General features: G+C 43.4%; 1 protein-coding gene across 1 annotated transcript in view; it reads left to right on the top strand.

The window, feature by feature from the left end:
* The window catches only part of MED27 (mediator complex subunit 27), a 201,948-nt gene that overhangs the window by 73,867 nt on the left and 111,876 nt on the right, over window positions 1–16,205 (top strand). The window contains exon 3 of the mRNA XM_029062672.1: window positions 2,000–2,130. Coding sequence (XP_028918505.1) covers window positions 2,000–2,130 — 131 coding nt within the window. The remainder of the gene's footprint in view (window positions 1–1,999; window positions 2,131–16,205) is intronic.

Here is a 16,205-nt window from a genome sequence, read left to right as displayed (position 1 = left end):
GGGGCAGATTCGGTTGGTAGTAAAGTCGAATTCCAACAACTACAAATCTGTTTACTGTGGCCATCCTAAAATCCCTATGGAGAACTGATATCTTGGGGTCTCTTACCCCTTAGGTATCTTGGAGTCCATAGCTCTGGGCTGCTTTCCCTCTTTTTTTGCCCTCCTCCTTCTTTTCAACCTTTAGTCTTCCATCAGCATCACACCCAGAGAAAGAAGATATATTTCTGATGGCAGGACTGTCTCCTGCAGTAACTTTTCATACATTCACCCCCGGGAAAGAATGACCAGGAATGAGGGAGTTAGAAACAAAAACTATTATATTTCATTTAAGAAAAAAATCCTAAATTTTACTCATTTGCCAAATTTAGTCCGGTAATGTCATTTCTGAATCTAGTTGGATTACAAGGAACTGCGGTAGATCTTCCAGATGACGTCTCATCATCACAAAAGCATCTTGACATTCCATGATATAATGATTGTAAAATGCAGAATTGGAAACTGCTCTAAATACCACAGCTATAAAAGCACAGGATGGGGTTAGCATTACATCTACACAGTTTAGAAGGAACTGTTGTTCATGCATTAGATTTTCAGCTCTATTTCCACAGGTGGATGGAATTTCAGTCTGTAGTGCCAGGCAAACCATACTTTTTGATTGTTGCCACTGTTCTCTTTTTGGGTTTTGGGGGGGCGGTTTTGGTTTGGTTTTTCCAAGAATCCCTTAAAGGAGACAAGTTTCCTTCCCAAGATTCTTAATAAATCACTTTGCGTATGATCCTCAAAGATGGTTTCCGAAATGGGTGAGGCCCAGGGGTAGATCTGCTGCTGTTGAGGTCTCGGCAAGCTTCCGCTCACTGACCTCCATCTGCGTGGCGTAGTGGATAGAGCACGGGTCTGGTAGTCAAAAGGTCATGGGTTCTAGTCCCGGCTCCACCACTTGTCTGCTGTGTGACCTTGGGCAAGTCACATCACTTCTCCATGCCTCAGTTACCTTATCTGCAAAATGAGGATTGTGAGCCCCATGTGGGACAGGGACTATGTCCAACCTGATTAGCTTATATCTACCCTAGCGCTTAGAATAGTGCCTGGCACATAGAAAGTGCTTAACAGATTCCATAATTATTATTATTATCATTTATAACAGGTATCCCGATTTTATAGTTGAGAAGACTGAGGCACAGAGAAATTGAGTGACTTGCCTAAGGTCACACAGCCAAGAGTTGGCCAAGCTAGGAATAGACTCCCAGGCCTGTTCTCTCCCCACTAGGCCACACTGTTTCTCCACACTTGGCTGTGTGACCTTGGGCAAGTCACTTCACTGCTCTGTGCCTCCGTTTGCTCATCTGTAAGATGGTAATTAATTCTGTGAGCCCCACTTGGGACAAGGACTGTGTCCAACCTAATTAGCTTGTATTTTCCCTAGTTCTTAGTACAGTGCCTGGCACATAGCAAGCGCTTAACAAATACCATTTTTTTTAAAAAGTGTCTCAGCAGGACCATCACCCCCCAGTTATATTCTCACAGTCAGGAGCTTCATCTTCAAACAGAAAGAGAAATACAGAATTACGGAAGTAGAGGTCCTCTTTGGATTCTTTCCAACGAACTGGCTCAGTTGCATTTACCATTTCCACCCCACTCTTTGTGACCGTGGGAGTGTAGCCCTGGTCTTAGCCCATGACCTAACTGACTTGGATCTCCAGAGCATCAATCCAGGGAAAGGAAATACAGTATTTATTCACATATCCTTATACTCAGTTCCTTCCCTTACCCCTAATTATATTTGTTTGGACACCTTTCACCCCGTTAGACTGCAAGATCCTTGAGTGCAGGGATCCTGTCAACCACCCCTACGGCACTCCCCCAAGTGCTTAATACAGTGCTGTGCATAATATGTAGGCGTTTAGTAAATACCATTGATTTGACTGATGGTGGAAGGTGAATATGCCTTGTTTTATTTTAACTGATCTTTCCCCTCTCTTTCTTTGATTTTCCTTTCTAGTTGCAGTACCATGCAGGTCTCGCCTCCGGCCTTTTGAATCAACAGTCTCTGAAACGGTCTGCTAACCAGATGGGAGTGTCTGCGAAACGAAGACCAAAAGCCCAGCCCACTACTCTCGTCCTCCCACCTCAGTAAGTAAGGAATGTTTCTGGAGAAAAGCATAGCAGGTGTTTAGCCTTCTCCACTCAGTTCCGCTGTAATGCATTGTTTTCCCTTCCTGTTTTGGCTGGAATGTAGATGTGACTCTGTTTTGTATCCAGTGCGCGATTGGGGTCGGATTGCTTGTGCGCCTTTTGTGGGCATTGAAACTGCTCAACTTTTCCCTAACACGGGGTCTGGAAAGAATGCAATCCCTTCATTAAAGGAGACCTGGGTACGCTTTATTGAATGGATATCGCATGTTGCTTATTTATTTCACTAACCGCTTTTCTTTTTTTTTTTTTTTATTAAAACCAGAACATTGCAACCCCCTGGCTTACATGTAATTTAAAGCGAAGAATCAATAGAATACATTCTTCTCTAATGCCAGGAGAGGCCCTTTCCTCTTCGTTACTCAGAAATCCTGGCCAAGGTCACCTGCTTCCCGAGTAAGCCTCTAAAGCGGTGGAGTGCTGGTTCGGCGCGACTATTCTGGTTTTATAAATGAGGAAACTGAGGTTGTGAGGACCCTGAAATGGCTAGAGCTGAACCTGGAACACATTCGCTGAGTTCTAGTCCAGGAGATTTGGTTTGAGAATAGGACTCGTGGCAGGCACCATGTGTACGGTCATGTGTCCCAGTGTCTCTGGGTCCCAAGTAGCAGTTTTTTATGTTGTTGGGTGTTTGGTAGAACCACCTGACCCATGACCGCCATATTCTGGAGCCGATCTCTGCTCCCTCCCCTCTGTTTCCTAAATTCAAACCATTACCTCCAAATTACCCCAGCATATTCAGGCTTTTATTTTTTAATTTTTTGGATCGGGGCATGCCCTCCACATGAAAAGTGGAGTGTTGACACAATTCTTCCTAATCTCTCTTACTCCCAATCTTCCTTGCCAGGAGCCGGAGCAGGGGAGAGTGGGGTGAGAGAGAGAAGTGGATGGGAGCGATGTGCTCACAAGATGCTCCTTTTCGGGCATCCAAGTCCCTCTTTCCCACAGGCAGCCATCTTGGATTCAGCCGAATGTGGACAGTCGTCCTGTAATTTGGAGGTTTTGCTTCTGAGGAATCTTGGTTTATTGGAAAGATGGATTGTTAGACTTATGCTCTAACCAGTGCTGTCTTCCTGCACAAAATCTTTCTTTCTTGACACCACGTCGAGTTGTCTCCGGACAGATGGGCTGTCAGAAGAACATTCCCTAATGCTGCCATAGTGTTCTATTCACATGTGTGATGAAAACATGTGTTAAAGAACAAGCTGAATATACATTGACATCACAGATGGACTGGCTTCCAAATCTTACCAGTGTGTCACAGCAAGTCAGTTGGGCATCAGTACACTAGACACCATAATTATAACGGCGTTAATTGACTGCTTAGTGAGTTCAACACATAGTACTAAATGCTTGCTTGTTTTTAGGGGTTGTAATAGTAGCTATTGTTTATTCATTCATTCAGTCATATTTATTGAGCGTTTACTGTGTGCAGAGCAGTGTACTAAGCGGTTGGAAAGTATAATTCGTCATCAGAGACAATCCCTACCCAACACCGGGCTCACAGTCTAGAGGGAGAGACTGACAACAAAACAAAACAAGTAGATGGGCAAGAACAGAAAGTTAAGAGCAACTTTCCCATAGTCTGCTTTTTGAAGATTAGGGAAAATTGATAAACATTTGTCAGCTCATTGTGCTTAATAGTTTTGTGATTTTGGAGCAACAGAATTTTTGGCAGATTAGATTCTAAATGTACTCTTTTTTCCCCCCTAAAATGCACTTCTGCTGAAGCAAATTCTTTGGCTAGGAATGCAGAGGCTTTTCTGATGGTCCTAAAGATTGATGCCAAAAGTGTCGGTTGCTCTCTCTTGATAAAAGTCAATTCTTAGTCCATCTGTTCACCACTTGTTAATCTGCGTGGTTTTAAAACCTATTTACAGGTGTCTGACAATCATGAGGATACCTAGAAACTCTTTGTTCTGTAAGGCAATTCCAGTATTCTTAAGTATTCATAACTGTAGATTCAAATTTATAATAAACTAATAAAAGACCTAATTCCAAAGTGCAAAGCATGCTAAACCTCAGAATTAAAACAAACAATAAATTTCCTATAGTGAACAGCCAGCATACACTGAAAAACTTGACTTCTGCTCTTTACTCTGATTTTTTGCCTGTATAAAAGAAGAAGCAGCGTGGCTCGGTGGAAAGAGCACGGGCTTTGGAGTCAGATGTCCTGAGTTCGAATTCCAGCTCTGCCACTTGTTAGCTGTGTGACTGTGGGCGAGTCACTTCACTTCTCTGTGCCTCAGTTACCTCACCTGTAAAATGGGGATTAAGACTGTGAGCCCCACGTGGGACAACCCGATTCCCCTGTGTCTACCCCAACGCTTAGAACAGTGCTCTGCACATAGTAAGCGCTTAACAAATACCAACATTATTAAATAGTAGACTATGGATTATACAGTTTCAAATATAATCTAGATGTAGTTTGACAGTGAGAGTCCACAATTACCAGCTGAGTATCGTCCAGGCTATTTCCAGGCTCTAAGCTTTGTACTCTCCCAAATTCTTAGTCCAGTGCTCTGCACATAGTAAGCGCTCTTTAAATACCATTGATTGATCGCGAGCGGCCAGTAGGCACCTTTGTGTCAAGCTCCTCTAGACTGTAACCTCACTATGGGCAGGGAACGTGTCTGCTACTTCTGCCGAACCTTCTTCTCCCAAGCAATTAGCCCAGTGATCTGAGCATAGTAAGCACTCAATAAATACCATTGATCAGTGGATCAAACAGCAAATGAAATGGAAATCCGGTCAGGAAGGATCTGGTTGAAAGTTAAAGCGGAGAAAAAAGATGTGCTAATACAGAATCGTATGGATTTTCGCATCCACCCTTCCAATAGCGGGATGTGTACAAAGGCTATTGAAGCCAAACCACCTGCTCCACCTCGGTGCAGTGAGACCATAGGCATAGCAAGGTAAAGGATGCTTGGAGAGGTGGGGATTTGCAGGTTATGTTGCCTTTGAAAAATATGGTTGGCTTTAACAGTACAGAACACTTTGAAGGCTTGATTTCTCTTTGGTTGTCTCTTAGGTTGTCTCTTAGGACTAGGGATTTATAGAATTAATGAGTCATGTCCCCGCTCTCCTTCTCCCCCACGAGAAAGCTTGTAGGGATACAAAAATTCTGTTGGAGACAAACAAAGCCTTACCATTTGTGGGCATTCAGAGGGCATTAGAGAAGCTACTTTAATTCCACAGTACCCAAATGTTCATTTTGGATAAGCCTTTTAAAAGAGGACAGTGCCATTTTCAGAGACAGCCTGCTTCTCCAGTTGATGTTTAAACACATTGTAACTCCATGCTGTAGTATTATTGTAGACAGTCTGGAGCAGAGCTGGGTGTTTTGTTTTTTTAATTGATCTGTAATTTGTATACTGGAATTAACATTTCTAAAAATTTAGCCATCTCTGGACTTAATACATAGCAGGCCTAATTAGTCCAATTTGTTTGTGACTTCTTGGATTATATAACCGACTTTATAGTGCATGTCATAGCATCGTGTGTTGATTTGAAATTGTACTATGGTGAACACAGGCCCAGCTCTCAGATATTTCATCCCCTGAATACTCTGCCGTAGTCCCTGCAGCCCCCGTCGTGGACTTGGGTTGGGCTGAAAAGAACTTGCCTCCCACCGGAGTCCTGAGCTGCAGCTTGTTCTGGGCAAGGATTGTCACTTTTTATTGCTGTGTTGTACTTTCCCAAGTGCTTAATACAGTGCTCTGCACACAATAAGTGCTTAATAAATATGATTGAATGAATAAATGAATGCATTTATTCGTGAATGCAAGTCCGTGAATGCAAGGAAAGGAAGGGATGCCCGGGTTCTGTTTCTAAATCAGAGTTTTGTACCTTTTCTAGTACAGGGTGAACTTGCTAGGCATAACTTCTCCTGGGAATCCAGGATCTTGCTTTTAGTTCTGCCTTGGATTCCAGCCTTAGACTTTGCTTTGCCTTCACTGATGCTCAGGATTTCATCTCTGTGCCTTCCTAATCTCTGCTACAGATTCTAATAATTGTGGTACTTGTTAAGCGTTTACTATGTTCCAAGCACTATTTTAAGCACTGGGGTAGATACGAGTTAACCAGGTTGGACAAAGTCCCTGTCCCACATTGAGCTCTCACTCTTAATCCCCATTTTTTTAAAGATCAGGTAACTGAAGCATAGAGAAGTTAAGTGACTGGCCCAAGGTCACACAGCAGACAAGTGGTGGAACCGGGATTAGCACTCCTGACCTTCTGACTCCCAGTGCTCTATCCACTTCGCCACGCTGCTTCTCTACACCGCGGTGCCCACCCCAAGAGTCTTAACTAGGGGCTCCTTTGTTTCAGCAAGGACGCCTGGTCCCTGTCTCCAATATCAGTTTTCCTAGTATTAATGAGAGTTGTGGTATTTGTTCAGCACTTACTATGTGCTAAGGACTGTACTACATGCTGGGGTAGATAGAAGATAAATCAGGTTGGCCACAGTCTCTATTCCACATGGGGCTCACCATCTAAAGGGGGAGGGAGAATCAATTAATCAGTGGTATTTAATTCGTGCTTACTATGTGCAGAGTACTGTACTAAGCGCTTGGGAAATACACTGCAACAGAATTAGCAGCCATGTCCCTGCCCACAAAGAGTTTACAGTCTAGAGAACTGGCGTTCAAATCCACATTTCACGTGTGAGGAAACTGAGGCATGGAGAATTGGCTTGCCCACGCTTGCACAACGAGCAAGTGGCCAAGGAGGAATTAGGACCCTGTTCCCCTGACTCCCAGGCCCGTGTTCTTTCTGTCAGCTCACACTTTAAAGCTATTTCTTCCTGTCCCCATTTTGCCCATCCTGGGGATGAACCACCATCCTCCAGGGTGGCTTTCAGAATCACACTGAGAGAGCACAGTTCTCACATTTTCTACTGCCTTTCAGCTAACAGGAAAGAAAGCAGGGGTTTTTCACCATTTTGTCTCTTTTGTTCTAAAAATGAATGAACAGCACCACAGCCATTACTAGTGTCATCGGCCCAAAACCCCAGGAAACCCTTGTACTTCAGGAAAGGACCAAGATAATGGGAGGTGTATAAAACAAGCTGGAGGCCCCTGTGCCCATTCTCTCTATAAATATGATTACGTTAAACAATGCTTAAACAACCTTTAAATATGCCTCAGGTGCAGGCATTAGTTTAGTTTATGGAAATAAAGTGAAAGAAGCTCATTATATGTTATGGCCAGGTATTCTAATTCCAAAGATCATTGACTTGAAATTAAACGTAGTCCTGGGGAACTTTTCAACTGGAATCCGTCCAAGACATCTGAAAAGTGCTGTTTCTGTTCTTGAATGGTAAAGCCTGGTCTTGTCTGTATTTGCTTAATGTGAACAATCACGAAGGATGTAGCAGAGCTCCCAGGCACCCTTCTCTAGTTTGGTGACAAGCTGGTATCTCCTAGATTGTGTTCAACCCGAAGTAAAGGCAGCAAATCCCTGCCACAGCGAGGCCCACGAGCCAAACTTCGCCTCTGCAAGTGGACCACATTTGCACCACATTTCTTCCTGAGCTTTTTAGAATTTTCATTACAGTAGCATTTTAACAAGAATGGGGAGGCAATCAGTCATATTTATTGAGTGTTTACCACATGCAGCATGTAGCAGCATGGCATAGCGGATAGAGCACGGGCCTAGGAGTCAGGAGGTCGCGGGTTCTAATCCCAGCTCTGCCACTTGTCTGCTGTGTGATCTTGGGCTAATCACTTCACTTCTCTGTGCCTTAATTGCCTCATCTGTAAAACGGGAGCTGAGACTGTGAGCCCCACGTGGGACAGGGACTGTGCCCAGCTCGATTTGCTCGTATCCACCCCAGCACTTAGTAAAGTGCCTGACACATAGTAAGTGCTTAACAAATGCCGTAATTATTATTAGTAAGGAATTTTCCATGCGGGACCGTGGGCATAATGTCGTGTCAGTCCGTGTGGTACTTGTTAATTAGACCTGCCTTACATGGATGGAGTTGCACTTTTCGATACCACCGGCCTAGATTACAAAGTCAGGCTGTGGAAGAAACGGTGGGCTGGTTCCTGTGGTCAGCACATTCTTCTCTGGTGGAAAGTTGGCGGCTTGGAAGTTAATTCGTTTAAAAATTCCAGATTCCCCTTCAGTAGTAATATCCTTTAATACTCAGATAGTAACCAGAGGTCAGAGCAAGCTGCGTCTCACTAGAAAGGACCGTCTTCATGAGGAGAGGACCCACAAGCTTTGAATTTCCACCTGTTATACTTTGTCGATTTTTCACCTCCGTTAACACTGCCTAAGAAGAAAGGAGCTAACTCTGTGACTGTAACTTTTCAGGCATTGGAAAAGTCATCGAAACTTCAGGAAACATGCACTACGTCCTGCTTTCCCCTACTGGCGAGTATTAAGTAACAATATTCATTAAATACCACTGAGAGGCCGTGTAATAAAGAAATAATCCCTGGGTCTTGTTTTATGCTCCTTCCAGAAGAGTAAAAATTGGAGAATATAATTAAAGATTAAAATATTGTTTGCATTTTAGAACTTGGAGAAATCTTTTCTGTCCATGATGGGGAATAGTATTAATAAGGAAGAGATCAGTTTCCAATATCTTCCAATACCAAAAAGCTCATTTATTAACATCAGTCATATTTAGGCTCTCTGTTCTCCTTTCGCTTTTTTCAGCACCACAGAAAATGTAAAGAACCTGAACTGTTTGGTTAAGTGGGCTTTTTTTTTTGGCTTCCTAACTTTCTAGTGGATAAGAAAATGATTTTAGAAAGTTTCCTATTTTATGTACATGTTGTGTTTAAAGTCCAACAACAGTTGCATTTCCTGCCAATGTGGCAGGTGACATCCCATTAGATCACATCAGCAAATATTTTGCACTCTTTTGGCAACATTATCCTTAGAGTCGGTTGCACTTCAACTGCTTTTATGTTGTCCTTTTTCAGTGAACTTGATTTGGCCTAGACCATTTTACTGGGGTTTTGTAGTTAGTAGATCCATAAAAAAACTTCACAAGTTTTTACAAGCCTGCCAGTAACAGGCTAGCAGCATCAAAGGAGGTAAAGTCTTGACTGACCTCTGACCAAGGAGAAGAACTGAATCTATAGGAGACAAAAGAGCTTCTGCCAACCTTCAAAAGAGAACTAGTAGACACGGTGGATTTGTACTGTTGATTATTAAAGTCAAACTGCTGCCTGAGCAGTTTCTTTTTTGGTGTCTTGGTTCGGCGCTTGTTTTTCATCTCCTTTTTTTTTTATGGTATATGTTAAGCAATTACTATGTGCCAGGCACTATACTAAGTGCTGGAGTAGACACCAGCTAATCAGGTTGCACAGAGTCCATGTCCTAATGGGGCTCACAGTCTTAATCCCTATTTTACAGATAAGGTAACTGAGGCATAGAGGAGTGAAGTGGCTTGTCCAAGGTCACACAGCAGACAAGTGGCAGAGCCAGAATTAGAACCCAGGTCTTCTGACACCCAGCCCTGTGCTCTTTCCACTAGGCCATACTTTGTAATAAAATTCTAACTCTCTTCCAGTGGCTTTTTTTAGATATCATAACACTACTCCAGAACATTTCATGTACTTTGGTTATGTGTCTTTGTTTTTTAGTTGGAGAACGAAGATCCTTTGGTACCCCCATCGTAGAAATGTACTCATAATTTAGGTTAGTCAAGTAGAGACAGAGTAAGTGTGGAGAAGTAGGGAGGTTTAATGTTTGCCTTGCAATGGGGAGTCAAGCTGCTATGCTAGGTGGTAGAAAATGTTAATGGTTTAAAAAGTCCAGGTCTTATTGTGGGGACTTGGAGGTAGAGCAGTTCATAGATCTGGCGCAGGCAGGGGTTGGTGAAGAGGGGGAGAGCCAGAGTTAGCATGGACATGAATTCTCAGAAAATTGACTATCGTGCCCATTTTTTTGTTGTTGTTAAAATAAGAAGCTTTGCAGAGTAGCTTTGATCTGTCCAAAGTTGCAGAAGGGACCTGCCGGGATTTAAAATTCAGAAATTCTTGGGACAGACAATTTGGGCTCACACCTCAAGTCAACCCAGTCTTCTGGGGTCAGAAGTAACAGCCATTCTGGACCCTACAGTTGTAGCCTGAGGTTTCCAGATCCTACAGCGCTGGGTCATCTCATGATTTATTATTTTCCCCTTCCAAATACATCTCAATAGGACCTTTTTTTTAAAAAAAAAGCAAAATGAGAAGAAATTTTCATCTTTTATATTAGCAATCTGGCCTTTCAAGTTGATTTGTATCTACTGCTAAGCTTGCCGCAATATTTCAGAAGGAGGAAGATTTTTATTCTCCACAAAGAATTTCAATGTACTTGATTAAAATCCAGGTTACCCTGAATTCTTTTTAGTTCATTAAATCTGAAATGCATTCTTTATTTGTTTCGTGTATTTTTGATAGCATCAGAAGAAAAGCAATCTTTCCTCAATAGGAAAGATGTGTTTTACAGCTATAACTTTTACACGATTCCGTGTTCATTTTGTTCATTGCTGTGATCACGTTGGTCACATCATCCTTAAAATACTGATGAATTTGTACTTGTAAATGAATGTGCTGAAAAGCACTACCACAGTTCAGTGAATGGTGGTGTCCAGTGCTGAATTTGTCGTTCATTTAATTGTACTTATTGAGCGCTTACTGTGTGAAAAGCACTGTACTAAGCACTTGAGCGAGTCCGATAAAACAATAGACAGAAGCATTCCCTGCTTACAACGAGCTATTCTGGATGAGGTGCCTAGTCCCTCGGTACCTGCATCTTTCCCATCTCCTAGAAGGCGAATAATAATAGCAATGATAATAATAAGATTTATTAAGCATTACTATGTGCCAAACATTGTTCTAAGAGCTGGGGTAGATAAAAGCTAATCTGGTTGGACTCAGTCCCTGTCCCATATGGAGCTCACAGTCTTAATCCCCATTTTACAGATGAGGTAACTGAAGCCCAGAAAAGTGAAGTGACTTGCCCAAGATCACACAGCAGACAAGTAGCAGAACTGGGATTAGATTCCATGTCCTCAGACTCCCAAGTCCGTGCTCTTGCCACTATGAAAGGGAATGTGAAAAGGGAGATTTTCAGAGATCAGAACACCTCCATTTCCAAGACTGAATGCTGTCTTAGAACTTGCCCTGTTCACCCTCACATGGAATATGAAGTCTCGTTGTATGAAGATAAACTCCTTTTAGTGGTTTTCAGAGCCGGTTGATTGGGATTGTAAATTTCAGCCCAAATTTAAGAACTGCCGCCAGCCAAATAAGTTAAGGTACTCCTCAAGTCTCTGGCTCACACACAAGAAATAACAAATGGTATTTATTTAGCACTTACTATGTGCAGAACACTGTAGTAAGCCCTTGGGAGAGTACAATACAGCAGAGTTGGTAGACCTGTTCCCTCACCTCTTGGTCTTTTAGCCATATGACCCAGGTCCCGTGATTTCTTTCTGGTGTTCATTACTTTTAGATCCTGAGGAATTTGCACCCTAAGTTACTGCACACCATCTTTTCCTATGACAAGGGGTTTGCATTCTCACAAAACTCCACAGGAAGGAAAACCTGTCCTGTAAGAATCACTCGTTCTGACACCGTATACGCAGTCACGGCTTTTTCGGCCTGACACTATTGTGCACAATATCCAAACGGGTTCACGTCGTCAGGTCAACATTCCCTAATTCCCTAACGTTGCTTTGGCCAACAAGTGTAAGGGAAAGTGTGTGATGTGGCAGAACTAACTGGGGAGTAGTCAGGGTTCCATTTTTCCTAAGCTATCCGATAGCATTTTAAGCATTTCCCAACCCATCACTTAGCATCAGAGTAGTTTCTAGAGAAACACAGCAGTGAACCATGTAGCTTTCCTTGCTTTGGTACAACTCTGGAATACTGTCCTAGTGTTTGTGTTAAAATGTTAAATTGCCTAGAACTCTTAGTTGCTTTTTTTTGAAAGGAATCATCCTCACTCTTTCTCTATCCTAGTACTTTCTGGTTTTGCCATGGACTACTGCTCAAGTAAGCATTGTACAGTAGCCCACTGTATATCCAGAACGGGGTTGAGCTTGTGAATATTGGTAGTGAGATCGAAGCACAGTGAGAAGGTTAGCATTAGAGGAGCAAAGTGTGAGGGCTGGGTTGTAGAAGGAGAGTAAGGGGGTGAGGTAGGAGGGAGCAAGGTGATGGACTGCTTTAAAGCCAGTGGTGGGGAGTTTTAGTTTGATGCGGAGGTGGATGGGCAACCACTGGAGTATTTTGAGGAGTGGGGTGACATGTCCTGAGCATTTCTATAGAAAAATGATCCATGCAGCAGAGTGAAGTATGGACTGGAGTTGGGAAAGGCAGGAAGGCTGGAAGGTCAGTGAGAAGGCCGATGCAGTAATCCAGGCAGGATAGGATGAACATAGTAGCAATTTGGATGGCGAGAAAAGGGTGGATTTTATCGATGTTGTGAAGATGGGACCGACAGGATTCCGTGATGGATTGAATATGTGAGTTGAATGAGAGGAGTGAAAGGTAACGCCCAGGTTACGGGCTTGTGAGACAGGAAGGATGGTGGTGGGAAAGTCAGGGGAGACAGGGTTTGGGTGGGAAGTTAAGGAATTCTGTTTTGGACATGTTAAGGTCGAGTGACGGGAGGACATCCAAGTAGAGGTGTCTTGAAGGCAAGAGGAAATGTGAGCCTGTAGAGAGGGAGAGAGATCAGGGCTGGAGATGTAGATTTGGGTATTATCCGCATAGGGGTGGCAGTTGAAGGCGTGGGAACGAATGAGTTCTCCGAGGGGTGGTGGTAGATGGAGAATATAAGAACATAAGAATTATAAGAGTAGAAGAATAAAGATGAGAAGAATTCTGAAAGCTAAGTGAGCCCAGGGACTGTAGTTCCATAAAAATGTCATCAGTAAAGGAGTTCCATAGGCATTATGTAATAAACAGATCATTTTCCTTTTTTCTAATGGTCTCTAGATACTTTGGCAAAAATAGTGAGAATATAATTAAAATAAGTAAATCCAAACATCTAGTTCCCGCTTCTCTTCCCAAATTACCACCAGCGACAACTGAGCTTCCTTCTGGATGTTCAGTACTTCTTTTATATTTACAGTGAACAACTTAGCAGAGACCCTTACTCTCAGGGAATCTAGTGTTTATGGAGGGGGAATTGGGATTTGCTGCAGCTACTCTTCTAGAAAAAGCGAGATTAAGGGCTTTTTTGTGGTATTTGTTAAGCGCTTACTACGTGCCAGGCACCGTTCTAAGCGATGGGGTCGATACAGAGTAATCAGGTAGGACCCAATCCTTGCCCACATAAGGCTCACAGTCTTCACCCCCATTTTACGGGTGAGGTACCTGAGGCACAGAAGAGCTGAGTGACTTGCCCAAGGTCACACAGCAAACGAGTGGCAGAGCCAGGCTTACAACCCAGGTCCTTCTCACTCCCAGGTCCATGCTCTATTCACTAGGCCGAGCGGCTTCTTGTTTTTTGTAGTTCCACTCATTTGTTACACTTCTGGTCCTCCCCTTCATACCACCCCTCTTGATCCTTAGGTCCTGCAATGTGCAGAATCACACACATAGGTAGACACGTGCCAGGTATTGAAGCCAATCAACACAAGCCCAGAACCAGAAAAGAATTAAGCTTGGAGGTGGACTAACAGGGAAACATTGAACGCATCGTAATGATGGAGTGGCACTTCAGACATCTGACGTCTCAGGCATCAAATGAAGTATTTCCTCTGGAAGGGGCAGTGAAATCCTGGTTCAGTAGTAAATATTTTTGGGAAATGATAGCTTTGGGGACAGCCTGATTTATGTGTAACTAGGTGTGTGTGGTTTTATTTGGCGGGGGGGGGGGGTGGTTTTTGGGTCTGAGGCAGCGTAGCTTAGTGGAAAGAGCATGGGCTTGGGAGGCAGAGGTCATGGGTTCTATCCCGGCTCTGGTACTTATCAGCTGTGTGACTCTGGGCAAGTCACTTAACTTCCCTGTGCCCCAGTTACCTCATCTGTCAAATGGGGATTAAGACTGTGAGCCCCACGTGGGACAACCTGATTACCTTGTATCTACCCCCGTGCTTAGAACCGTGCTTGGCACATAGTAAGTGCTTAACAAATGCCATTATTATTATTGTTATCAATATTCACCCCCTCCTCCAGCCACGCAGCACTGAAGTACATTCCTGTATTGTCTGTCTCCCATTCTAGACTTTAAGCTTGTTGTGGACAGGGAACGCGTCTACTAACTCTGTTTCCTTGAACTCTCCAAAGCGCTTAGTACAGTGCTCTGCACCCAGTAAGCACCCAATAAATATGATTGAGGGATCGATATAAATCGGCGAGGGTAGTAGCCGGCATACTAGCCAGAGGAAAACATTAAATTTCATCTTAATGTGCCTCATCGTCGGGCCTTCTTATTCCTTTGTAAATGTTTTTTTTGGCACTGCTTAGAATTGAGATTTTTATGAGCAATTGTAGGCACCCAAGTAGCATAGGGATCTTCTCTGTAGTTATACGTTATTTTCATCTCAAAGTTCATTTCTTGGCTAGTTGGATTTCTGTTTGGGGGTAAGGTAAGCCATAATAAATTCCTCTTAATCATAGTAGTGATGTGCCTGATTCTCTCATATTTTGAAGGTATTGGTAAATCTTTAAGTTTATGAGGGTGAGTTGAATTACCAGTGGTTATTTCTGCATATAAAGACTTTGTCATATGTAGCGCTAGAGAACAGAAGTACTACCTTCTGGAAGCAGCGTGGCTCAGTGGAAAGAGCCTGGGCTTCGGAGTCAGAGGTCATGGGTTCGACTCCCGGCTCTGCCACTTATCAGCTGTGTGACTGCGGGCGAGTCACTTAACTTCTCTGTGCCTCAGTTACCTCATCTGTAAAATGGGGATTAACTGTGAGCCTCACGTGGGGCAACCTGATTATCCTGTATCTACCCCAGCGCTTAGAACAGTGCTCTGCACATAGTAAGCGCTTAACAAATACCAAGATTATTATTATTATTACCTCCTTCCAAATTGCGGGGTAACCGTGATGCTCGCTCTCCGGCAGTCAGAGCAGGTCAAGTGTAGGTTCTTATTTTCCCACCCATTCATATCATCCTCCTCCGTATCGTCCCCCGCCCGAGTCATTTATTACGCAGTTGCACTGTGTGTGAGTACTGCACAGACTGCTGAAGGGAATACATCAGAGACAATTAGATCGTGGGCTGAGGGTCATATCTTAAATGAGAATCACGAGAAGCAGTGTGGCTTAGTGGAAAGAGGCTGGGCTTGGGAGTCAGAGGTGGTCATGGGTTCTGATCCCGGCTCCGCGACTAGTCTGCTGTGTGATGTTGGGCAAGTCACCTAAATTCTCTTTGCCTCAGTTACCTCATCCGGAAAATGGAGAGTAAGACTATGAGCCCCATGTAGGACAACCTGTTGACATTGTTTCTACTCCAGTGTAATGAGCAATGCTTGGCACATAGTAAGGGCTTAACAAATGCCGTCATTATTATTATTAAAGGTGGGTGAGAAGGACAGGAACAGAGGAAAAAAAATCAACCCTTGGTATACAATTTAAAATTCAGATTTGCAAGTTAAAATTCACTATTTTGAAGTCAGTAGTAGAAGAGTGGACAGTCCCTTCCTGTTTGGATGGTGGCTGGTAGGCTAAAGAAGTAGGATAGACTTCAGGTCCCCATTCGCTCCTAGCAGCAAGCGGTCTCGGGTTCAAACCTTTCTCTTTTTTTTAATGATGTTTGGTAAGCACTTACTACAAGTTAATCAGGTTAGACGCAGTCCGTGTCCCACATGGGGCTCACAGCCTTAATCCCCGTTTTATGGATTAGGCAACTGAAGCACATATGAAGTGAAGTGACTCGCCCAGGGTCACACAGTAGGTAAGTGGCGGAGCTGGGATTAGAACTCAGGTCCTTCTGACTCTCAGGTCCACGTTCCATCCGCTAGGCGATCCTGCTTCTTTCTTCCTCACCATTTGATATAGAGGATTGGGTATTGGAGCTGAGGAGGAGAAAAGACAGTAAGAGAAG

The sequence above is a fragment of the Ornithorhynchus anatinus genome, chromosome 4 (genome assembly GCF_004115215.2).
Source record: "Ornithorhynchus anatinus isolate Pmale09 chromosome 4, mOrnAna1.pri.v4, whole genome shotgun sequence".
Lineage (NCBI taxonomy): Eukaryota > Metazoa > Chordata > Mammalia > Monotremata > Ornithorhynchidae > Ornithorhynchus > Ornithorhynchus anatinus.
This window is presented reverse-complemented; position numbering and strand designations above follow the sequence as displayed.